The 25,864-nt window shown below is 43.7% G+C and overlaps 1 protein-coding gene across 1 annotated transcript in view; it reads right to left on the reverse strand.

Moving 5' to 3' along the window:
- Positions 1 to 13,526: 13,526 nt before the first annotated feature.
- NWD1 (NACHT and WD repeat domain containing 1) overlaps positions 13,527 to 25,864 on the reverse strand; it is a 58,275-nt gene continuing 45,937 nt past the window's right edge. The window contains 1 exon segment of the mRNA XM_033401519.2: positions 13,527 to 17,017. Within this exon segment, the coding sequence (XP_033257410.2) occupies positions 16,915 to 17,017 (103 nt within the window). The 3' untranslated portion in view covers positions 13,527 to 16,914.

Raw genomic sequence — 25,864 nt, forward strand, 5'->3', positions numbered from 1 at the left:
ACGCCTGATATATTTACTAAAAAAGTGTTCTGGACCCCTGCTTTATAGGGTTGATGTAACAACGGGATATGGGCACACAGCACCCTAATACAGGGCCCTAGGGTGAACTTTTGCTAAATTGCTCTTGACTCAGTCCTGATCCTGTTATCTTCACTTCTCTAGTCCTGATCCCATCACTTCCCCACTGGATCAGTTCGGGAGTCTCTTAACCAGTTTTTCCAGTCCCAGTGCTATCAAGAACTGTGATCATTCCACAGCTGCTTCCAAATCTCCAAGATCTTCCTATTTCTTGTGAATGAAATCTAAGCACCTACATGCAGCATTGAAGGTAATAAAAACCTGGCCCTTAGAAACCTGTTCCTGCAGAATTTTCCACCCAAGCAAGCTGCCCTCTCTCTGTGCAGAACCTCCTGTCAATGTCTGCCTAGCTTGGCTGCTTCCTGGCCCCGTACATCAGCACATATTATTTCCCTTGCCGAAAGCCCCGTTCTATCTCTTCATTACACAGAAAGCAGCCTACACATCCTGCAAACTACAACCCAAATGTCCTCTCTTTCAAGAAGCTACCCGACCTCTCCTCTGCCATCCACAGTCTCTTGCACATCATCTTTATTTGGTATCTCTTTTTATAGGTGAAGAGGTGCAGGAAAGCTGAGTTGGCTGCCCATTGGCGATGAGTGCATCATTTGCCAGGGGTCAGGAGTAGTATGGTGAACAAAACTGACAAGGCTTTTACCCTAACAGAGTCATCAGTCTTTCAAGAAGGATAGGAAGGCTTCCCTGGTGGCGCAGCGGTTGAGAGTCCGCCTGCCGATGCAGGGGACACGGGTTCGTACCCTGGTCCAGGAAGATCCCACATGCCGCGGAGCGGCTGGGCCCGTGAGCCATGGCCGCTGAGCCTGCGCGTCCGGAGCCTGTGCTCCGCAACGGGAGAGGCCACAACAGTGAGAGGCCCGCGTACCGCAAAAAGAAAAAAAAAAAAAAAAAGTCCCTCCCAAATTCAAGAGAAGGGCCGACAGACTCCAGAATGTGGTGAGTGACCAGGTCCTGGAATAGCATGGAGGATAGGAAATATTGCCATGACCATTTTTGGAAAATACCTTCTGCCACCAGAGGGACTTAACCCAGACTAGCAGGGGATGAGAACAGCTTCCCAGAGGAAACTTTCCATTCTAGCTGAGTTCTGAAGGATATGTAGGTGTTCACCATGAAAGTCAGGGGGAATGGCTGTGCAGAGGCCCTGTGGTGGGGAAGAGTGTGGCACATTTGAAGAACTTAAAAAAAAAAGAAAAAAAAAAAAAAAAAAAACCAGTGTTGTTGGGCTGCTGATGAATGGGAGGAAGAAGGAGAGAAAGAGAGAGAGAGAGCAGAATAAGAATGGAAAGGACAGAGGGGGCAGGCTACTCATTCTTATGACATGAGGTAAGGCTTTTGGTCTTGGTATTTAGTGCTGGTAGAAGCTGCGCATGGGTTCTGCACAAGGAACTGTTTGAGCAGCTTTGAAGTTGGAAGCAAGTACTCTGACTGTTCTGCAGGGAAGTGATTGGAGGGGAGCCAGGGAGGGTGCAGGGAGGCTGTTTCATCATTTAGGCAGGCAAAGGATCATGGTGGTTTAGACCAGGATGGGAGCAGTGGAGGTGGAGAGAAGGGGGTGGAAGGGAGGGATATTTAGAAGGTAAAGCAGAGAGGAAGTGGCGCTGGGTGGATGTGGGGGTGGGGGGGAAGGAAGCATTGAGGATTCATAGCTCCCAGCCCACAAAGGGATTCTGCTCAGTTTCACTGCATTCCTGTCTGAACAGCAGCTAAGGCGGCCTGAACCGCATTTGGAAGCCACCAGAGTCTGGACAGCCCTTTCCACACCAATACCGCCTGGCAACGGTCCCTATCCTGAGAATCAACGACACATGTTGGCTTCTGATACGCCCTAGGGTCCTCACACAAGGCCCCCCTTCCACGAGGATCACCGAGTTTTCCATTCTTTTACTAGGTCTCACAGGGTCAAAGGAAGCCCTCACTAATTTGGAGAATGGACAGCCACAAGCCAATTCCACCTTGGGCGTGTGTGAGTTCTGAAGGATGCATGAATATGTGCGTGTTTGTGTGTATGAGTGAGTGTGTTCAACACGTGGGCAATAGTACACATACATCTTTTCATTCTCATTTTTATAAAGCATAAAAAGTTGCTAAGCTAATTTTTTTCTTTACTATTCTCATCTACATAGATTAAATTGAAAACCTTACAGATAAACAACAGGACCTATTGTTTAGCACAGGAAACTATAGTCAATATCTTGTAATAACCTATAATGGAAAAGAATTTGAAAAAGAATATATATATATATATATATATGAATCACTTTGATGTACACCTGAAACTAACACAACATTGTAAATCAACTATACATCAATTTAAAAAGTTAAAATGGTTTGTATAAAAATAAAAAATAATTTTAAAAAATTTTAAATAAACATTTGAAAAAAATTGAAAACCTTAGAGTTGACAGTTTAGCTAGAGAGTTTAGATAAATTTGGAACACAAATGTCCTTACCATTTGTCTAATTTAATGGCATTAAGGTAAGATTCATAGGTGGGTCTTTTGTTGGACAGTATTTTGGCAAAGTTAAGAAGATCAAAAAATCTTATTTTGAACTAACCTAAGTCTTCCCAGGTGACAAACATTAGGATCAAAATCTCTCAAGTCCAGAATCATGTGCTCTAGCAGAATTCGAAGGCTGCTGGAGATTCTCATGCCCTGGTGTGAGTGCCCTGCCCCGTCTCCCATCCTGGAGTGTGGGAGGGCCTGGGAACGTAATGGATGTCACGCTTACATTTAGGTTATGCTACACAGCAAAGGTGAAGGGAATTTGCAGGTGTATTTAAGGTCCCAAATGAGTTGATTTTTAATTCATCAGAAGACAGATTATGCTAGGTGGGCCTGACATAACCAGGGGCACCCTTTAAAAGAGTCTGGAATTCAGAGCCTTGAAGCAGCAGAGAGGTGTGATCCTGTTGGCCTTGAAGGAGGCACCAGCCACGTCATGATCTGCCTTTGGAAAGAGGCAGCTTCTGGGAGCTGAGAGCCACAGTCCTACAGTTGCAAGGAACTCAGTTATGAAGGAGCATGGACCAGGGCTCTGAGCCTGACTGTGAGATCCTAGCCCCTCTGACACCTTGTGAACCCTGAACAGAGAGCCCAGCCACACTGTTCCCAGACTCCTGATCCACAGACACTGTGAGAATAAATGGCTGCTCTTTTCAGCTGCTAACTTTGAGGTGATTTGTTATGCAGCAATAGCTAACTAATACTCCTATGAAGTAGTCATGTCAAACCGATGAAGTAGTCTTGTCAAAACTGTTTACCGGGCTTCCCTGGTGGCGCAGTGGTTGAGAGTCTGCCTGCCGATGCAGGGGACACGAGTTCGTGCCCTGGTCCGGGAGGATCCCACATGCCACGGAGCGGCTGGGCGCGTGAGCCATGGCCGCTGAGCCTGCGCATCCGGAGCCTGTGCTCCGCAACGGGAGAGGCCACAACAGTGAGAGGCCCGCGAACGGCAAAAAAAAAAAAAAAAAAATGTTTACCTTGTGATGATGAGGTGTCAATGTATGTTCTTCAAGTGTAACAAATGTATTGCTCTGGTGAGGGCTGTTGATAATGGGGGAAATTACACATGTGTAGGGGCAGGGGGTATATGAGAAATCTCTGTACCTTCCACTCAATTTTGCTGTGAACCTAAAACTGCTCCCCAAAATAGTCTCTTAAAAAACATGTTTACCCTAAATCTAATCAAGCTTTTTAAGACCAGGATTGGCAGATTGTAAATATTTTATATTTTAAAGAAAGAAATAAATAAAGGAATAAAGACACAGACGTAGAGAATGGACTTGAGGACACCGGGAGGGGGAAGGGTAAGCTGGGACGAAACGAGAGAGTGGCGTGGACATATAGACACTACCAAATATAAAATAGATAGCTAGTGGGAAGCAGCCACATAGCACAGGGAGATCAGCTCGGTGCTTTGTGACCTCCTAGAGGAGTGGGATAGGGAGGGTGGGAGGGAGATGCGATAGGGAGAAGATATGGGGATATATGTATATGTATAGCTGATTCACTGTGTTATAAAGCAGAAATTAACACACCATTGTAAAGCAATTATACTCGAATAAAGATGTTAAAAAAATAAAAATTAAAAAAATAAATAAAAATAAAACTTTTTATATACACACACAAAAATAAATATATAATAAAAATAATATTATAAATGCTATATATAATACAAATATGTATGCTTATTATACAATATTTATATACTATATATACAATATTAATGTGTATAATATAGATAAATATAAAGGGCCAGATTATAAATATTTTTGGCTTTGAGGCCATACATTCTCTGTCACTGTAGCATGAAAGCAGCTGTAGGCAATATGTGAATGAACGGGCATGGCTGTGTTCCAATAAAACTTTATTTACAAAAATAGGCATGCAAGGACTTCCCTGGTGGTCCAGTGGTTAAGTCTCCATGCTTCCAATGCAGGGGGCCCAGGTTTGATCCCTGGTCGGGGAACTAGATCCCACTTGCATGCCGCAGCTAAGAGTCAGCATGCGGCAACTGAGAAGCCCACATGCTGCAACTAAAAAAAAGATCCTGCATGCCACAACTAAGACCCAGCACAGCCTAAATAAATAAATAAATATTTTTTAAAAAACACAAAAAACAGGCATGCAGGCTGTGGTTTGCTGACTCCTGCTCTAGAATATAAGAGGCTAAATAGATAAAACAACCAAATGCAATTGTAATTTGTGAAGAAATCTTGATTGGGTCCTAGTTTGAAAGAAACAGCTAATTAGGAATGTTTTCAGGCTAATTAGGAAAAGTAGGAATGCCTATTAAAAGATATTAAATAATGATTGTTAGTTTTGGTAGGTGAATGCAGCTATGTAGGAGAATGACCTTATTCCTTAAAGATGCCTCCTGACGTATTTAGGGACTGAAGTGACTTGATATCACCAGGGCCGGAATTAGGATGAGGAAAGTGAGGAAAGTTTGGGCCAAGTACAGGATCAGATCCTATTTTTATTTAAAATGTTGGTACTTTTTTCATCATGCATTTTTATTCATTTTGATTAAAAAGTTATGGTAATACAATGTTTATTTTGGTTGAATTTCTTTGGTGCCTCTTAAACTTTGTGTCTGAGTGCCCCACTCTCCTCACCCTAGTCCCAGCTGTCACTTTGAACTGGTTTAGCAGGAGATTGGCAGCGATAGGGCAATAGAGGAATCTCGAGAGTAACTAAATGAGTGTTCGTTGTTCTCAATATTGCAACTTTGCTGTGGGTTTGAGCATTTTCTTTTTTTTAAAATAAAAATTTATTTATTTATGTTTGGCTGTGCTGGGTCTTCATTGCTGTGTGCGGGCTTTCTCTAGTTGGCGGCAAGCGGGGGCTACTCTTCAGTCCACTGAGCAGGCCTCTCATCGTGGTGGCTTGTCTCTGTTGCAGAGCACAGGCTCTAGGCGTGTGGACTTCAGTAGTTGCAGCACGTAGGCTCAGTAGTTGTGGCTCAGGGGCTCTAGAGCGCAGGCTCATTAGTTGTGGCTCACGGGTTTAGTTGCTCTGCAGCCTGTGGGATCTTCCCGGACCAGGGCTCAAACTCGTGTCCCTGCATTGGCAGGCGGATTCTTAACCACTGTGCCACCAGGGAAGTCCCAAGCGTTTTCAAGTTAAGTAAATAAATTTAAAAATCTCTAGACTTTTAAAGTTAAAAATTTTTAATTAACTGAAAACCCCCCAGACTCATAGGTACAGAAAACAGATTGGTGGTTGCCAGAGGTAGGGGGTGGGTGTGGGTGAAATGGGTGAAGTTGGGTAAAAGGTACATCTCCAGGGAGAGGAATTGGGGAATTAAGAGCTGTTTGGGTGACCAGATGTCTTGATTTCCCAGGGACTGAAGGGTTATCAGGACATGGGCCTTTCACTTTTAACTGGGATAGTCCCCTATAAACAGGGTCACCATGATCACCCTACTTCTTATTTTTACCTTATGTCCTTCTTATTCCTCTGTTCTATTTGATTTGCTTACCATGAATATGTATTATTATTATTTACATAACTACCTAATAAAGAAACTGATTTCTCATCAAAAGAAAATTTATGATAAATAGTCCTGGAGACGTAATGTACAATATGGTGACTATAGTTAATAATACTGAACTGTATATTTGAAAGTTGCAGGAGAATACGTCTTAAAAGTTCTTATCAAAAAAAGAATGAAATAATGCCATTTGCAGCAACATGGTTGGATATAGAGATTATCAAACTAAGTGAAGTAAGCCAGACAGAGAAAGACAAATATTATATGATATTGCTTATATGTGGAATCTAAAAAAAATGATACAAATGAACTTATATACAAAACAGAATAGACCCACAGACATATAAAACAAACTTATGGGGGCTTCCCTGGTGGCGCAGTGGTTAAGAATCCGCCTGCCAATGCAGGGGACATGGGTTTGAGCCCTGGTCTGGGAAAGATCCCACATGCCATGGAGCAACTCAGCCCATGTGCTACAACTACTGAGCCTGCTCTCTGGAGCCCGCAAGCCACAGCTACTGAGCCCACACACCACAACTACTGAAGCCTGCATGCCTAGAGCCTGTGCTCCGCAACAAGAGAGGCCACTGCAATGAGAAGCCCATGCACCACAACGAAGAGTAGCCCCTACTTGCCGCAACTAGAGAAAGCCTGTGCATAACAATGAAGACCCAATGCAGCCAAAAAATAAAAATTAATTAATTAATTCAAAAAATAAGTAAATGAAACAAACTTACGGTTACCAAAGGGAAAAGGAGGGGGAGGGATAAATTAGGAGTTTGGGATTAACATGTACACACCGCTATATATAAAATAGATAACCAACAAGGACCTACTGTATAGCACAGGGAACTATACTCAATATTTTGTAATATTCTATAAGGGAAAATAATCTGAAAAAGTGTGTGTGTGTGTGTGTGTGTGTGCATACATACATATGAATCACTTTGCAGTACACCTGAAATTAACATAAGTAATGTATAAGTATAGTTGCAAATCAACTACACTTCAATTAAAAACAAAGTTCTTATCACAAGAAAAAAATTGTAACTATGTGTAGTGATGGACATTAACTAGACTTACTGTGATCATTTCACAATATATACAAATATCAAATCATTATGTTGTACACCTGAGACTAATATAATGTTATATGTTACTTATACCTCACTTTTAAAAGGACTCTCTAGAATTTAATATAAATTAATTCCTGCTGCAACTAGAGGGGCTGTATATTCCAATTGCCTTGGGACAGTCCAGTTTATTGTAGTTGTCCTAGAGTACTTGTTAAGAGCATTCCTTTTCACTCTCTAGAGGTGTCCCAGTTTGGATAGTGTGTTAATATAGTCCTGTTCACACAATAACCACGCTCTCACTCTGGCTCCACCATGGCTGGGGGACTTCAAACAAGTCACTCTGCTGCAAAGCACAGTGCTTGTCAAACATTCATAGCAACCAAACGCCTTCTCAAATGAAAACTCGCTACAAAAGCCCCAACGTAAGCAACAATTTGGAGTAGCACTTTATTCGTAAAAATTTCTTTCCTATGTTCAAATTAGTGTTTACGTACAAAGCAGTTGATTCTCACTGAGGCTGTTGAGATGGACACATATATTTCAAGCCAGGAGTTGTAGCTGAAATCTTAGTCACATCCACTTTATTTCCACATTGGGTAAACCCCGGATTCACAGAAGACGTGGTGGCAAAGAGTAGCTATTTTTCAAGGGCTCCTTTCACAATCTAAGTTAACTGGATATGGCAGGAGAATCCTATGTTAGTTATGTCCAACACCTTAAAAAACTGCTACCCAGCATGTATTTTAAAATTACAGTTATAAAATATTTTTTAATGGAATTTGATGCTAAGTAACATTCGCAGAACTGTCAAAGCCCTCATTGGAACACTCGTTTGAGAAACAACTGAATGAGAGTCAGGTCACATGCAGCTCAAAAGCTTCTGTTTCTAAGGTGGTTTTTTCTGAAACTCTTGTCTGGAATCCAATGGGGGGGGGAAGGAAGGAATAGCACCTTGAAGGTTTGGACTCTACTATCCATATAGCAAAAGGCCCAGAAGCAAGTGGGGCTTTTAGAAGGCTGCAGGCAAAGAAGAAAGAGCCATTTAAGTGGAGCGCAAACAGTTGGACTGTTGAACTTGCACAAGGCAGAAGTGGTCCAAAAGCACAGCAGGGAGATGTCGGTAACTTTTTCCATCTGCTTCCAAGAGCCTCCAGTTTTTAAGATAAAAAGTATCATTATTCTTAAAGTGCGGGAGCCAGGGAGTAGAGATGGAAGAATGATAACAGGTTTACTGTTTTAATGCCAAGTTGGGTCATGAGTCAGCTCAGGAACTAGAGACATGGGCCAAATGTGCCTATAAGTGTAAATTTGAGCCAATTGCCAACTTTAAAAAACGAGAATGTTTCTCACAAAAGTTTGGATTTCCGGCTTTACTTATGACAACAGGAAGCTCCGGCACCAGTAGGCTGCTTTCCCCATGGTGATTCTGGGGTGGAGTCAAGGTACTTGTGTCTACCCAAGACACAGCAGTCCCTTCCATATTCCCATTGTCAGTATCACGCTCTGCTGGTCACCCAGGTGCACAGCAATTGTCTAGATTACTCATTGGCCCCTGTGGGCATTTGAATGTGCCACCCATGGAATTGATGTTTGTGCTTCTGAGTCTAAAATTAAAGTGAGGTGGTCCCAATAATAATTGGGACAGGAAGGCTCTGGGCTTTCATTTCTCAGAGTTCTTGCACCTCGGGCTCATGATTTTGAGCAAATCACAGCTACCTCTGCAAGGCTGTTTTTTCATCTCTGAAATGCATGCAGAAACTCCTGCCCTCCCTAACGTATGGGCTGTGATAAGGATCAGACTATAGCACCTGGTGCTTTATAATCTATAAAGCTCTGTGGTCCACATTTGTGTTTTAGTTGGTCTCACATCCATCCATCCCCCCTTGACCTGCTACAAGCACCCTAGTTTCCCTGGGGAATAGCCTCTCCCCTTCTCAGTCTACATGGTTAGGTGGTGTTGACTCAATCCTCAGCCTGGATGGGCATGGGGTCAGGCCCACCAATCAGAGTGTTGCATTCTTCCCAGAGATAGCTTTGTGTTCCGGGATGGGTGTATGAGCTAATTGGGGCTAATAGACTTAGAACCAGGATTTTGGTTCAAACTGTTGGAAAAGGGAAACTCTCTTTTCTACTGAACTTTGCTGTCATGTTGCTAACTTGGGGGTGTTGGGTCTGTAAATGGAGCTGACAAGGAGGAGAAAAAAACGGAAAGATGGTAGGAAGCAAGGTCTGGGTCACATAATCGGAGGCTTTGGGTCCAGATATACATCAACACATACAGTCTTTTTGCTTCAGGTTGAATGGGGCTAACTCACTGGAGACACAGGAGGGGTTTACACTAGCAGGCAGACTTGTGAGCATTTGTTTGATTTAGATTCGTTTCCCTGGGCACTCCCTGATCTTGAGTCCTGGAGTGCTCCTGCAGCAGCAACCAGCTCTTCTCTCTGCCTGGATTTGACCATCTACACTGCTTTTTTGAAGTTCTTAAGAGAGTCCTGTTGTGAGATTCTTGATGAAGGGCACTGGAAACGTTCACAGATGAGATAGCCATGTGTGGTGGGGGCAATGAAGCCATTGGAGGTTGGGATGATTCTGTTCACCACGGCATGGACAAACTGGATGGCCAGCAGTGTGCCTGTCGGGGGAAGTGGAGGGGAGGGTACAACTGACAAAAATGTGGCCACAGAGATCCAATCTCACACATTGAGAGTTGGCTGCATGGGGTCAAATCTCTGCTATGCCCCTTACTAGCTTAGGCATGAAAGCCAGCCTCTCAGAGTCCCTCTTGCTTCATCTGCAATATGCGAACAATAACTGAGCCTACCTGCTGAGGGGAATTCTGAAGATTTGAAGATGTCATGCATGTCAGGTGCTAACTATCAGTTTCAGCCAGAGCGAATTCAGTAAATATTATTATTGGAGGAGGAATGGGAAGACGTGTTGTGAACCTGCACAGGATGGGCTTTTAAGGCCACAATCCACAGACCTCACCTTCTGAGCCATCATCTTTTGGCCAGGCACCTTTGTTACTCTGTATTAGACTACAATGTATTAGATTATAATGTACTCAATTATAATGATGCAATCACAATGTTTTCAGTTATACTGTATTCGATTACAGTGTATTCAACTCTACCTGACATTCACTCAGCCACTTACTTGCTTTGTGACCTTGGGAAAGTTCCTTAATCACTCTGAACTTCAGCTTCTTCATTTGTCAGATGGAGATAGCAATAGCTCCTAAACCCCTGCCAGTGTCGTAAGCGTTCCTTTCTCTATAGGAGAATGTGACAGAGGTGACCATGGGGACCAGGCAGACCAGCTTGAAACCACAGCCCACCCCATCTCTCAGAGCCTCAAATTTTGTAAAGTGGTGATGCCTATTGAGAGAATTAAATGGCATGGTGACAGTACCCAGGACACAAGAAATGTTAACTCCTGTTACTATGTCCTTAGTGTAATATTGAACAGAGTGAGAGATGTGAGGTTTTCAAAGTGGTTGATCTTAAGATGCCCCAAACATTTACAGGGTCTAAGGAAAGAGAATGAATGAAGGTCAACATCCTATAAGATACAACATGTGAACATTGAAAATCTAGCTAATAAACTATTAAATGAAACATGTTCTATCCTTCTACGCTGATGGATGTACCTTCAGAACCACCTGGAAGATCAGGTTTGGATTGAGGATTCTTGGGCTCCTCAGTTACATGCCAGAATGTAATGGTGTGGGAGAGCCCAGCTGTCTGTGGCTTGCCCGCTTCTCTTCCCACATCCAGCTCCATCTTATATCCCTAGAGGCCTCAGGCACATACATGTGAACCCCCCAACCTAGCTCACACATCCAGACTCCATGCACACCACTCCAAGACCACCCTCCAAGTCTGGGGGTGTATACACAAGAGGCACAGCTCACTTTCAGAAAGATAGAGCTGGGGAAGAGGCCTGCACAGGCCCTAAAGAGGGCTCCTGGGCAGGTGGGGAGGGTGTTCTGGAGTTCTAGGTACCCAGAGCATGGGTCTAGAGGAGGAGGTAAGCTCCCATTGGGTCTGTCCCCTGAGCCTGCAGATACTTCTCTAAGCAGAGGGACCCAGCTAGGGGAGGCTGGAGTGGGGCCCTCTAATGGCCAGGATCCAGAACAGAGTCCTTCATTTCCAGATCTAAGCTCAGTCCTACCTGCAAAGCAAAATGACTCACCATCCAGCACACTCCAGACGATTATGGAGCGATCTTTCAAGCCTGCGTAGACGTACTTGTCATCCTTGGAGAAGCAAGCACATTGGACTCCTCTACAGTAAGAACTCTGCTGAAAAAGGTAATGTGATCTTGATTTCAGACTGAAAGACACCTAAGAGTACAGCCTCAAGGCACTCGTATGGGAAGCCAGACTTATAAGCACCTTTTGAGAGATGGATCAAGTTAAAACCTGGAAAGATGGGTAGCATCGATATTCCCAGGACCAAAACACGTCTTCAAAGAGATTGGATTGAGAGGATTAGTGACATTTTGCACTGGAGAATGGGAATTATAGGGTTTAATTTCTTAAATGACCTTGGTTATACAAGTATTAGCTCCAACTGTATTTAATTAAAAGCTATATGCTAAATGAAATTTAGGATCCTAGAACAGAAAAAGAGAATTCACTGAAAAACATATGATCCCAATAAAGTTGATAGCTAATGATATTGTTCCCATGTTACTTTCTTAGTTTTGACAAACATACTCTAGTTGCATAAGATGTTAATATCAGGGGAAGCTGGGTGAGGGGTAGGTAAATGGGAACATTTGCATTATCTTCACAACTTAATCTGTAAATCTAAAATCATTCCAGGGACTTTCCTGGTGGTCCAGTGGTTGGGATTTCACCTTCCAATGCGGGGGGTGTGGGTTCAATCCCTGCTTGGGGAGCTAAGATCCCACATGCCTTGCAGCCAAGAAACCAAGACATGTAACAGAAGCAATGTTGTAACAAATTTGATAAAGACTTTAAAAAATGGTCCCCATAAAAAAAAAAATCTCAGAAAAAAATCATTCCAAATTAAGTTTTATTTTTTTAAAAAAACCAAAAAGCTAGGTGTATTTAACTGCTGTGGTGACATTTCCCATCTCAACGAGGCAAAAGATTACTTACATCTGAGCCTTACAGTGGCTTCATAAAAATAAATGTCAAGTGGGATGAAGGCTTTTTAAGACAAAACTACACATATTCTGTTCTCTTAGTTACAAGATCGTCTCCCTTAGTTTATTAACAATTTTTATATCTTGCAACCTAAGGTATAATCTTTGTTCTCCATCTGAGAAACTGGAATAATAGCAACAACCTTACAAGATTGTTGTGAGGATTAAATTATAGAATGATATTTTAATATGTATATTTTGCATAATTACATAATGTGAATTTGTAAATATATAATACAGCTCTTAATCATATTGATACAAAAATTATAACTCCTTACGAGATGGACAGTGCAAACTGTCTTAGACATTTTGTATGAAAAGAAGTCACCAGTTTCCCTTTTCAGAGCCTTCACAGTTGCTGTTCCTTCTGCCTAGAATGCTGTTCCACAAGACTTATCTGACCGTCTTAAATAGCAGCCCTGGCCCATCTCTACCTCTCTTTATCTTGCCCTATTTTTCTTCAAAGCTCTTGCTGCACCCCAACCATCATGTATTTGCTGCTTTGTTTTTTTGTTTTTTTTTTTTTTTTGCGGTACGCGGGCCTCTCACTGTTGTGGCCTCTCCCGCTGCGGAGCACAGGCTCCGGACGTGCAGGCTCAGCGGCCATGGCTCCCGGGCCCAGCCGCTCCGCGGCATGTGGGATCCTCTCGGACCGGGGCACGAACCTGTGTCCCCTGCATCGGCAGGCAGACTCTCAACCACTGCGCCACCAGGGAAGCCCTGATTCACTTTTTTATAAAGCAGAAACTAACACAACATTGTAAAGCAATTATACTGCAATAAAGACGTTAAAAAAAAAAAAGTACTTCTCTGAAGACTCTGGGGGGAGCCAGCCCTGCCAATGCCTTGCTTTCGGGCTTCTGGCCCCTAGAACAGTGAGTGAAGAAATTCTTGTTGTTTTAAGCCACCAGGTTTGTATGGTAATTTGTGACAGGACATTTGTTTTGATTTTAGAGAGATGAGGAAGTGGCAGGCACTGGAATAATGGGACTAGCATGGGACAACCAGGAGGTAGGAAAGGCCTGGTGTGTTTGAAGACCAGCATGGAGGCCAGTGCGGCTGGAGCAGAGTGAAGGAAGGGGAGGTGAGTGAGAGGAAGGGGTGCCAGATTTAGCAAAACAACAACTGCAACAACAACAGGACACCCAGTTAAATTGGAATTTCAGAGGAACAATGTTATGTGGGATATACTTATACTAAAAACTTGATTTGTTGTTTATCTGAAATTTAACTGAGTGTTCTGTATTTTTTCTGGCAACCCTACCCAAGGGGACTTGTTCTCTTGTGTTCCAAATACTGTCTGAGTGAACGTTTTGTTGAGAGGACCCCTAGCAGCGCAGGGAGGTGGGTGAAGGCCAGATTATGCATGGCCTTCCAGGCCCCATACAGGAGAGAGTGCAGGCCCTGCTTCTGCTCAGCCAGTAAATGCACCATGGGACACACCGCAGCAGCTGGCAGAGAAACTCAGCTGTTTGTGTGTTTATTGTTTTCTTTTGAGTGGGAAGGAAGCCGCCCCCTTACTTTATAAAAAGATCTCTGTCCCTGGAACACCACAGATCGCCTGCTAAGTCACGCATTTCCATTGGCACCGACAGCTCAGGTCTCGTTGTGGGTGCTGGGTTAGCATGACCTCATTCAAGTGGATACCCTGTGCTTTCCCAGGAGTTATGGCTGACAAGATAGGCAAGCCATCAATTCTTCCAGAGGTTCAGAAATAAAACATTGTCAGTAAATAAACAAACATTCAGCATCTTATTTGAGGCTGCAGAGTCAAGCCTGACTATGAATTCAAATCCCAGCCCCTCCACTTACAGCTGTGTGACCTCAGGCAAGTTACCTAACTTCTCTGTGCCTCAGTTTGCTCATCTATAAATGAGAATAATAAAAGTGCCTACCTCCCAGGGCTATTGGGGTGTAAAGGAATTAACACATGTTAACTGTTTAGGATGAGTTCTAACACACTGTAAATACCCAAGTATTAACTACTGTTATTACAAGGTTAACTCTCTCACTGAGGAGTTACGGTATGAGGCTCTCTGCTGTGCACCTCACATGTGACATCTCGGTTTCGCCTCAAGACAATCCCTGGATCAGGTCAGGTCACTGAGGGCTGGGGGCTGAGTCTGCCTTATGTCTCTCCATGCTCCCTGTGGAACTACTTTTATTGAACTGTGCTTGAATGATAGCCTCACATGGAAGGATGTTATGGATGAAACATGTGTGTGGGAAACTGAAGAAATGCACCAAAATATCTGCTGTCCAAGGATATTTGCATTATACTCTTATGCAGTAAAGGATGAGCTCAGCAGGCCTGGGACATCCACACCCTGCACATGAAAGATTTGGTCCTCGTCTGGCTCCTGGAAGGTGACCTCTAAGCCCTTGGAATGTCCTGCCTAAAAGGAGTATCTTTGTTACCCTGAGGCCTTGGGCCACACTGCATGGTCTATGCTCAGAGTGTGACGTATGGTGGGAGCTTTGGGACATGCCGTATCAGCTTGACCTCAGGGGTGGGGCTGGTGATTCAAGTTAGCTGTGCAAGGATCAGCCGTGTCTACATGACCATCTACCAGTGAAAAGCCCGGACGCCAAGGCTGGGGTGAGATTTCCTGGTTGGCCGGACGCCATGGATGTTGTCATACATCATTGCTGGGTAAGTAATCACTGCTTGCAAGACTCCACTGGAGGAGGACAAGCTCGTGCTTGGTCTCTCCTGGACTCTGCCCCGTGTGCCTCTTCCTTTTGCTGATTTTAATCGGTACCCTTTTGCTGCAATACACTGTAACTGTGAGTGTAACAGCTCTTCTGAGTTCTGTGAGCCCTAAAACATCATCAGACCTGAAGATGATCTTGGGGACCCCTGATTCTATTTATCAATGAAATCTTGCCTGATCTTAGCTGACTTAAGATTGAGGTACATCTTGCAAGCAAAGGTTGGTTCCCAAAACTGTGGATGGAAAAACTGCTCAGGCTCCTTCTTCTCACTGGATGCTGGAAAAAGCCACACTTGAAACCCAACTGTAACAAGTTGCTAGGTCACTGAGGTCCTCAATGCCTTTGGTCTCAGTCTTGATTCTATTTTGTGCTCATTTTCTTTTGTCTTTTGTTCCTGTTCCCCATGCTTATTTTATACACACTTAAGTCACTTGAAATTCTTTTGGAAACAAGATGGAGGGTATACATCCTTCAACCTGCCGTCAGTCAATCTTAGAGGATAAGCATTTATCTACTGGACCTGCACTCTCCAGTACGGTTGGCACAAGTCACACGTGGCTATTAATGAGGCTGGTCTCAAGAGATGAGCCATAAGTATAAAATACATGCTAGAGATCAAAAACTTCACACAAGAATTTTAAAAGTAATGTGAAATATACCATTAACATCATACTGATTTCATGTTGGCTTTTGGGGTCTATTGTATTAAATAAGATATATCATTAACACAAAGGTGACCTGTTTCTTTTTACCTCTTTAACGAGGGTCAGGAGAAAATTCACAGTATAAATGTGACTCACATTCATAGTCTGCATTACTGGACAGTGCTGGTCTAAAGTGTCTTTGGCCCCTGGAAATGGCTTTGTAAAACTCAGACTGCTTTAAGGGCAGTGAAAGTAACCTGTATGATACTATAACTATGGATATACATCATTATACATTTGTCCAGACCCACAGAATATGCAACACTAAGAGTGAATCATAATGTTAGCTATGGAGTTTGAGTGAGGATGCTGTGTCAGTGTAGGTTCAAATTCACCACTCTGGTGGGTCATATTGAAAATGGGGGAGGCTGTGTGTGAGTGGGAGCACAGCCCCACACACGGGTATATGGAACTCTCTGTATCTTCTGTTTGGCTGTGAACCTAAAACTGCTCTAAAATTTTTTTCTTTAAAAAAAAATCGGGATGTGGAGCACCTGTTGGTCACCTCTACCAGGTAGCCTTCCCTGATTGCTTCAGACTAAGGAAAGGGAATCCTGTCACATGTTCCTATAGCCCCTGTTTCTTATCTTGACATAGCACCAACCAGTCTTTCTTGTGGCTGGGGTAGTGTGGGCTGAGTGTACCCTATCCTCTCACCCTACCTCCCTCTATCCCTGTGACTCTCTGGCAGGAATAACCACTCCCATTTCCAAGATAATGGACCGGAAGCCCAGAAAGGTTCAGAGATTTATCCAGAACATGTGTTGGCAAACTACAACCCGTGGGTGAAAATTGGCTGGTCCCCGATTTTTATATGTGAGCTAATAGTTTTTAAGTTTTTTACATGCTTGAAAAAACTAAAATAAGATTACTATTTCATAACACATGAAAATGGTATGAAATTCAAATTTCAGCATCCATGAAAGTTTTATTGGCACATAGCCATACTCACTTGAAATATCGTCCATGGAGGCTTTCGAATTACAAGGGCAGGATTGGATAGTTGTGACAGAGACAGGCAATGATGTTCATTTACTATGAGGCTCTTTGCAGAAAAAGTTTGCTGACCCTCTTCACCCTTTCCCCAAGCCCCTCTCCACTTCCAACCAAATCCGGAGTTTCCGCCTCATGACTCCAAATGAGAGCTAAATGCTACCTGCAGCGAGAAGGGACTCATCTTCAGAGACCACCAGGAACCCCACGGCTTCTGGAAGCTTCTCCAGCAGGCTGTCTCCTTCGGAGGAAACCCGTGCAGAATCAAGGGTGTCCATCAAGCATTTCCACTGGGTTAAGTGTTCAGGGTCAAGAGCTTGCATTTGACGCAGGGCTCTGCCACTCACCAGCTCTGTGATCCTAAGCAAATTCCTTCGCCCCTGGCTGCCTCAGTTACCTCATCTGTTAAATGGGAGATGATACCAGGACTGCCTCACAGGGCTATCATGGTTAAGAAGTGCATAGGATGGTTCCCTCTGGCCCATAATCAGCCCTCCCAAAGTGGCAGCTATTATTATTACTGTTGACATTGTTGTCATAACCAACTCGGGGACCCAGAGAACATCCCAGCACTCAGAGGCGCTCTGAAGATCTCAAATAAGGTCGAAAGGTAGGTTGGATCCGGAGGAGGGCAGCATCATTCTCCCCATTCCTGAGTTGCAGAAATGAACTGGTTTTGTTCAGATCTAAGAGGAAGGTTTGGGGTTTCTTTTTTTTGCTTTTGTTTTTGTTTTAAGCAAGGGCAGGAGGAAGTGAATTTCTACATGGCTGTTGATGAAATAAAAATTATATTTTAATTTATAGTTTACAAAACTAATTTATATGTTAAGGCAGGACAAGAAAAAATTAAACATAAAATTCTCTCTCTGTGTTAGTTTGGGTATTCTCCTCCCCTAAGGTGCGGTGTGATTTGCATTACACGTTAACCAGAGCTCCTCAAAGATGGGAGTGCCTGCTCAACCGTAAACATCAATTTTTCCCCCTTTCTTCTGACACTAGCAATGTAACTTCTTAAAAGAATTGTGTTCCTCTATGACATAAATCACAGCAAGATCCTTTTTGACCCACCTCCTAGAGAAATGGAAATAAAAACAAAAATAAACAAATAGGACCTAATGAAACTTAAAAGCTTTTGCACAGCAAAGGAAACCATAAACAAGACCAAAAGACAAGCCTCAGAATGGGAGAAAATATTTGCAAATGAAGCAACGGACAAAGGATTAATCTCCAAAATTTACCAGCAGCTCATGCAGCTCAATAACAAAAAAACAAACAACCCAATCCAAAAATGGGCAGAAGACCTATGTAGACATTTCTCCAAAGAAGATATACAGATGGCCAACAAACACATGAAAGAATGCTCAACATCACTAATCATTAGAGAAATGCAAATCAATGCATTAGAGAAATGCAAATCGAAACTACAATGAGGTATCACCTCACACCAGTCAGAATGGCCATCATCAAAAAAATCTAGAAACAGGGGCTTCCCTGATGGCGCAGTAGTTGAGAGTCCACCTGATGATGCAGGGGACACGGGTTCGTGCCCCGGTCTGGGAGGATCCCACATGCCGCGGAGTGGCTGGGCCCGGGAGCCATGGCTGCTGAGCCTGCGCGTCCGGAGCCTCTGCTCCACAACGGGAGAGGCCACAACAGTGAGAGGCCCGCATACCGCAAAAAAAAAAAAAAATCTAGAAACAATAAATGCTGGAGAGAGTGTGGAGAAAAGGGAACCCTCTTGCACTGTTGGTGGGAATGTAAATTGATACAGCCACTATGGAGAACGTACGGAGGTTCCTTAAAAACTAAAAATAGAACTACCATACGACCCAACAATCCCACTACTGGGCATATACCCTGAGAAAACCATAATTCAGAAAGAGTCATGTACCAAAATGTTCATTGCAGCTCTATTTACAATAGCCAGGACATGGAAGCAACCTAAGTGTCCATCAACAGATGAATGGATAAAGAAGATGTGGCACATATACACAATGGAATATTACTCAGCCATAAAAAGAAACGAAACTGAGTTATTGGTAGTGAGGTGGGTGGACCTAGAGTCTGTCATACAGAGTGAAGTATGTCAGAAAGAGAAAAACAAATACCGTATGCTAACACATATATATGGAATCTAAGGGAAAAAAATAAGGTCATGAAGAACCTGGGGCAAGACGGGAATAAAGAGAATGGACTTCTCCTACTAGAGAATGGACTTGAGGATATGGGGAGGGGGAAGGGTAAGCTGTGACAAAGTGAGAGAGTGGCATGGACATATATACACTACCAAATGTAAAATAGACAGCTAGTGGGAAGCAGCCGCATAGCACAGGGAGGTCAGCTTGGTGCTTTGTGACCACCTAGAGGGGTGGGATAGGGAGGGTGGGAGGGAGGGAGACGCAAGAGGGAAGAGATATGGGAACATATGTATATGTATAACTGATTCGCTTTGTTATAAAGCAGAAACTAACACACCATTGTAAAGGAATTATACTCCAATAAAGATGTTAAAAAAAAAAAAAAGAATAGTGTTCTTTCCCAGCTCTGTAGGGGGTCGTGGTGACTCGCTGCTCGCTTTGTACTTGTTTACCGGGCTTGTATATCCTTGGTGAACTTTATGTAAAATACCAGCATGTCATTCTGATGTATGATCGTTTGTCTCAAAAATGTATATGACTGTGCCTTCGACTTCCAACAGGCAGCACAGTTCTCAGAGCTTTCTGAGAATCTGCTTCCCGGGTTATAATCCTCAGTTTAGCTCAAATAAAATTCCCTTTTTTCTTCTTCTTTTTTTTTTTTTTTTGCGGTACGCGGGCCTCTCACTGTTGTGGCCTCTCCCGCTGTGGAACACAGGCTCCGGATGCGCAGGCTCAGCGGCCATGGCTCACGGGCCCAGCCGCTCCGCGGCACGTGGGATCCTCCCAGACCGGGGCACGAACCCGCATCCCCTGCATCGGCAGGCGGAGTCTCAACCACTGCGCCACCAGGGAAGCCCCCTTTTTTCTTCTTAACTTGATAGTTAATTGAATTTTCGTCGACAGTGTTATTGCTGATTTTTTCAAAAACGTGATTCTTTTAAAACTTAAAAAAATTAAACTGTAATACTGTATAATTTAAAAAAAAGAAGAAGAAATAGCCAGAGCTCCCCACGAGCATCTTTTCACCTTCCCCGCCGTTCTGCTTTCTCCCTGGAAGGCATCTTTGTCTATGTTTGCTGAGAATCCATTTGTGTAGGTAAACATTTACACAAGCCTCCTTTCTCCACCATCCCTCGTAGATATTGTTCTGCAAGTTGCTTTTTTCGCTTAATGTGTCTGGGGTAGCGGTTCTCAACTGGAGCAAGGGGTGATTTTGTCCCTCCCCGCTGAGAACACTGGGCAACGTCTTAGAGACATTTTTGGTTGTAAAGATAGGGCAGATGCTCTGCATCGAGTGGGCAGTGGCTACGGATGCTGCTGAACACCCTACAACGCATAGGACGGCCCCCAATGGCAAAGAAGGACCTGGCCCCAGCTGTCAATGGCACCCAGGTGTAGCATAGCGCTTAAGAGCATGGACCCTAGAGCCAGACTGCTTGAGTTCAAATCCTGTCTGTGACACTTCCTAGCTGTGTGACCGTAGGCAAATGACTTCATCTCTCTGTGCTTCAGTTTAACGCATCTGTAACATAGAGATAATGGCAGCAGCTACATCTTAGCTGTGTTTTGAGGGTTAAATGAGATAATAGGTATAAAAGTCCCTGGAATAGCCCTTAGTACACAGTGAGCGCTATGTGAGAGTTTATTATTTCCATGAAAGTATCTCTAGGCCAGGGGTCGGCAAATTTTCCTGTAATGGGCCAGATAGTAAACACTTTAGACTTTGTGGCCATGTGGTCTCAACTTTGCCATTAGAGCACAAATGCAGCCACAGACCGTATGTAGACAAACGGTGTGGTTATGTGCCAAGACAACATCATTTATGGACATTAAATACGGATTCTATGGAATTTTCACATGTCACAAGATATTCTTCTTTTAAAAATCGTTTTTCAACCATTAAAATCAGAAAAACCATTCTCAGCTCATGGGCTGAGCAAAAACAGGCAGTGGACCAGAGTTAGCTGACCACTGCTCAAGGCTATCTAATTTTTTATAGTTATGTAATCTTCCATGGTATAAAATTTCCTTAATTCACTTAACTATTTTCCCATAGATGGACATTTCAGATCATGTCAATGGTTTGCTATTACATGGAGGGATACTATCGTCAAGGCTGGTCTCATTTTAAGTGAGGGGTATATATCTGAAGATCTCAGATAATACAAAACATGACAAATTTGAGAGGGATTTTCCCCTTGGATGGATGAAGGATGGTAGGTGTTTCTGTCCACCAGCTACAGTGCTGCTGCCACTCACACTAGTGTAAACACAGTCTTCAATTCACCTACCCCCACCCCTCGCTGCGAGATCATAAGATGCTAAATAAATTTTAAATGTGTTTGCATTTTCCCTATTTATGTGCATATTTATGTGCATATTTCCTAAATGTGCACATAAAATGAGACTGAATACTTTTATAATATTATTTCGTATTTACCTAAGTCAAATTCACATGAAATGAGGCCACACTCTGTTTACATTTGTGTGCACATGGGCAAGTATTTAAGATGGGGATATGACTTTTTAATCTTAGACTCAGCAAGACTTCTCTCCCAAGGGTTTCACCAATCTATACCCCCATGAAGAAGGCAAAGTGCCCAAGAAATGGATTTCCTTTTCACAAAAATACGTACTTTTTATGTTCAAAATAAGAGCTCTATTACATGCACTTTGCTGAACCAGATAAATTTGGGGAGGTGTTTCTAAAACATTAACATTTAGATAGTAAAATAAAGCTCCCTTCCTGACAAAATCATCCTTCCATGCATTAGTCAGTTTCAAAGTTTCACTGAATTGCAATGACTAAAGGCAGGTGGTAGTAGGCTCTCTGGTCTCAAGGTTGGAATTGCCCTATGCAGGCAGCACATGCAACATTACAGTTGTGCTCAGAAGAAATGCATGTGTTTATTTCAGAGCAGGATGGGGTCTATTTACATTTTTTTTTTTTTTTTTTTTTTGTGGTACGCGGGCCTCTCACTGCTGTGGCCTCTCCCGTTGCGGAGCACAGGCTCCGGACGCGCAGGCTCAGCGGCCATGGCTCACGGGCCCAGCCACTCTGTGGCATGTGGGATCTTCCCGGACCAGGGCATGAACCTGTGTCCCCTGCATCGGCAAGCAGACTCTCAGCCACTGCGCCACCAGGGAAGCCCTATTTACATTTTTACCTTGTAGGTTTCATGTTATTTCAACCCCAGGCTCTTAGCTGACATATACATGATCTTCTTTCATAGCTTGCAGGTCTAGAGGCTCTAGCATCTTGAGTTCCACCTGGACTTCAATATTTCAGAGCCAGCTTGGATGAGGAGTGATGGCTGGGTACCACACAGGAACTTTGGTGCAAGAGGACTGCTTTTCCCAAGACCAAATAGTTCTAGAGTCTTTGAGTACCCACTTTTTCAAGCTCTGATTTTCCTAGGACACAGACAGCTTTGAGCTGAGCTTTCTCCTCTAGTTACTGTTTCTGGTGCTCTTCCTTTATTCATTGGACTTTCATCTGGTGTTATATCCCCACAGCCTGAAGAACTTATTTCCAGCATTTCTTTTTTTTTCTCCCCCAGCATTTTTTATAGTGCAGATTTGTGGAGACAAGTTCTCTCAGCCTTTATTTGCCTAAAAATGTCTTTTATTTTGCTTTCAGTTTTGAAGGATAATTTCCCTGTAAATAGGAGTCTAGGTTGACAGGTTTTGGCTTTTTCTTTCAAATTACAGATGCCATTCCTTCCATTGTCTCTGTCCCCATTGTTTTCCATGAGAAATCAGCTGTAGATCTTATCATGGACAACCATGGTGTGTAATGGGTCTTCTTTCCTCTGGCTGCTTTTAATATTTCTCTCTTTATCTTTGGTTTTTGGCAGTTTGATTATGATTGCTGAATTATGGCTTTCTTTCTTTTGACTGGTAGACAGTGGAGAATTGAGACGGGGAAGGGAAGCAGCCAATAAACGTGGCTCATCAAGCCGGTTACCAATGCAGGCAAACATAGCTGAGTCCTGCTGGGGATGCTCTGAGAGAGAGTGTAGAGCATGCGTCAGAGATGCCCCCACTGAGGGGCCAAGAGCTGGGCGGGGTTCTATGCACCACCTCTATTTCAGGTTGGCTGAGGACTGCTCCCAGGAGCATTAACACAGAGGCCAAGTGTGCTGGTGTGGGGGGAGAGGAGATAGAAAAAAACCTCAACCAGGTGCAGAGTCACAGGTGTGCAGCTGTAATGTAGGTGCCTGACAACAAGCTTTTTGATTGCTGAGGCAGCCATTTCAAAAGACATCCATCTTGAATAAACATGTTGGCAGCTACCAGCAAAACAACTAGATAAGGAACCAGGATGTCCACCCATGAAGGTTCCTCTTTCAGAAAGCCCTGGAGAACCTAGATAACTGACCACTTGGGTGACGCCCTTCCCCTTCCTGTGTCCTAATTCCTCCCCATATGTTTTAAATTTGCCAATAAAGAGTGAATCCACAAAATGCTAGACACCCCACCCTCAGACCCCAATAAAGGCAGAGCCCCAAGTCCATGTTTGCTCACTCCCTCTCTCAACTCTCTCTCTCCCCTCAACTTCACTGTGTGGCCCTTGGGCATGCTATTCACCTTCCTCAAAGTTCCCTGATGGTTTCTTGCTGAAGTGCATAAGAAGAGCCACAAGAGCCGGCCCAGTCATAAATAGGGGCTCCGTGGGAGAAATGTGTGTAGAGCCCCCTATGAGTGATGTGTGCCCAGACAAGCACCATAGGCATTCCTAACTGAGGGCACTGCCATCAGTAGGCTTGGGACTGACAGAATAGTCTTCAGAACCGAGGGGATCGGGATGGGGCACCAAAGGTGAGTTATATAGGGAGAAATCTGAGTTAACTAGCACCATGTTTCCAATTAACTCCAGTGTTATCTTAGCATCCCCACCCCAGTTGGAAGCCTGAACAAGTGCCCATCTGTCCATCTCTTGTTGTGACCCTGGATGTAGGTGCCATGTTCCCTCTCTCCATTTTACAGATGAGGAAACTGAGGCTCAAAGAAGGGCTGAGTAGCCCAAGAATACAACTAGGTAAAGGCAGGAGTGGGATTTTCTTTTCTGTTTTTTTTTTTGTTTTTGTTTGTTTGTTTATTGAAATATAGTTGATTTACAATGTTATGTTAGTTTCTGGTGTACAGCAAAGTGACTGTTTTATATACAATATATATATTCTTTTCCATTTTTCATATACTTTTCCATTATGGTTTATTACAGGATATTGAATATAGTTCCCTGTGCTATACAGTAGGACCTTGTTGTTTATCTATTTTATACGTAGTAGTTTGTATCTGCTAATCTCAAACTCCTAATTTAGCCCTCTCCCCACCTCCTTTCCCCTTTGCTAACTATAAGTTTGTTTTTTACATCTGAGAGTCTGTTTCTGTTTTGTAAATAATTCATTTGTATCATATTTTAGATTCCACATATAAGTGTTATCATATGGTATTTGCCTTTCTCTTTCTGGCTTACTTCACTTAGTATGATAATCTCTAGGTCCATCCATGTTGCTGCAAATGGCATTATTTCAATCTTTTTTTTTTTTTTTTTTGCGGTACGCGGGTCTCTCTCACTGTTGTGGCCTCTCCCGTTGCGGAGCACAGGCTCCGGACGTGCAGGCTCAGCGGCCATGGCTCACGGGCCCAGCCTCTCCGCGGCATGTGGGATCTTCCCGGCCCAGGGCACGAACCTGTGTCCCCTGCATCGGCAGGCGGACTCTCAACCGCTGCGCCACCAGGGAAGCCCTATTTCATTCTTTTTATGGCTGAGTAGTATTCCATTGTATATATATGCCATATCTTCTTTATCCATTCATCTGTTGATGGACACTTAGGTTGCTTCCATGTCTTGGCTATTGTAAAGAGTGCTGTAATGAACACTGAGGTGCATGTATCTTTTTGAATTAGAGTTTTCTCTGGATTTATGCCCAGGAGTGGGATTGCTGTATCATATGGCAACTCTAGTTTTAGTTTTTTAAGGAACCTCCATACTGTTTTCCATAGTGGCTGCACCAATTTTCATTCAGGACTAGGATTTTCAAACTCAAGTGTGTCTGACCCTAAGGTCCAAGTTCCTTGCTAGGCTGAAGGATATTACTGAGGACAATCAGTGAATGAAGGAGCAAAGGAAAGCAACCAAGAGGCCTGATGAAAGGGCTGGGGATGTCTTCCATGATCGTGTTTGGTGCCTTGATTGCTCAGGGAGGCTACAAGGTACGAGGTCCAGAAATGTGGGGCTTTGGGATGATTCTTTAGTGGTCATATTCCTCCCTTCCTCAAACTCTCACTTCCTCAACAGGACATACAAGACCATCTGCGATCCATTTCCACGCCACCTCTCTTTTCCCTATAACACCAGGCGTGTTCCTACTTTCCCACCATGATATCCCCTATTCCCCCCGTCTTCCCTTATTCATCTTGGAAATCCTTCTTCTTCTGAGGCTCCCCCCGCCCCGGAGGGAAGCCTTCCCAGACTGCCTCTTTCAGAAGTATTTGTTCCTTCCCCCAACCAAGAACACACTATTTCTACCTCTACTGAAAACAGACCCTGTTACTCTGTGTCACTATAAGTCATTGGCAAACCTGGCTCCCTCCCTAGATTGAGTTCCTTAAGGATGTGGCTGGACTCTTATACTTCTACAGCCCCTCCAATGCCTGGCAAGCTGCCCTTGTTCCTCTGCCTACGACTTCTATATAACTCACTCTTGTTGCCCCATCCATATCTCCTCAGCATACTCCTCTATTCCTGAAGGCTGCTCACCACACACCTGCAACTCTGCACTGGGTTGTTTTTTCTGACCCTATCCTTCCACACACTTGGCCTCTGTGTTAATGTTCCTGGGAGCAGCCCTCACCTAACCACTGATGGAGCTGGTGGATAGAACCCCAGCTCCTGACCCCTCAGCAGGGACAGTTCTGATGCACATTCTATACTTCCTCCCAGATCATCCCCAGCAGG

Source organism: Orcinus orca, chromosome 3 (assembly GCF_937001465.1).
Source record: "Orcinus orca chromosome 3, mOrcOrc1.1, whole genome shotgun sequence".
NCBI classification, from domain to species: Eukaryota; Metazoa; Chordata; class Mammalia; order Artiodactyla; family Delphinidae; genus Orcinus; species Orcinus orca.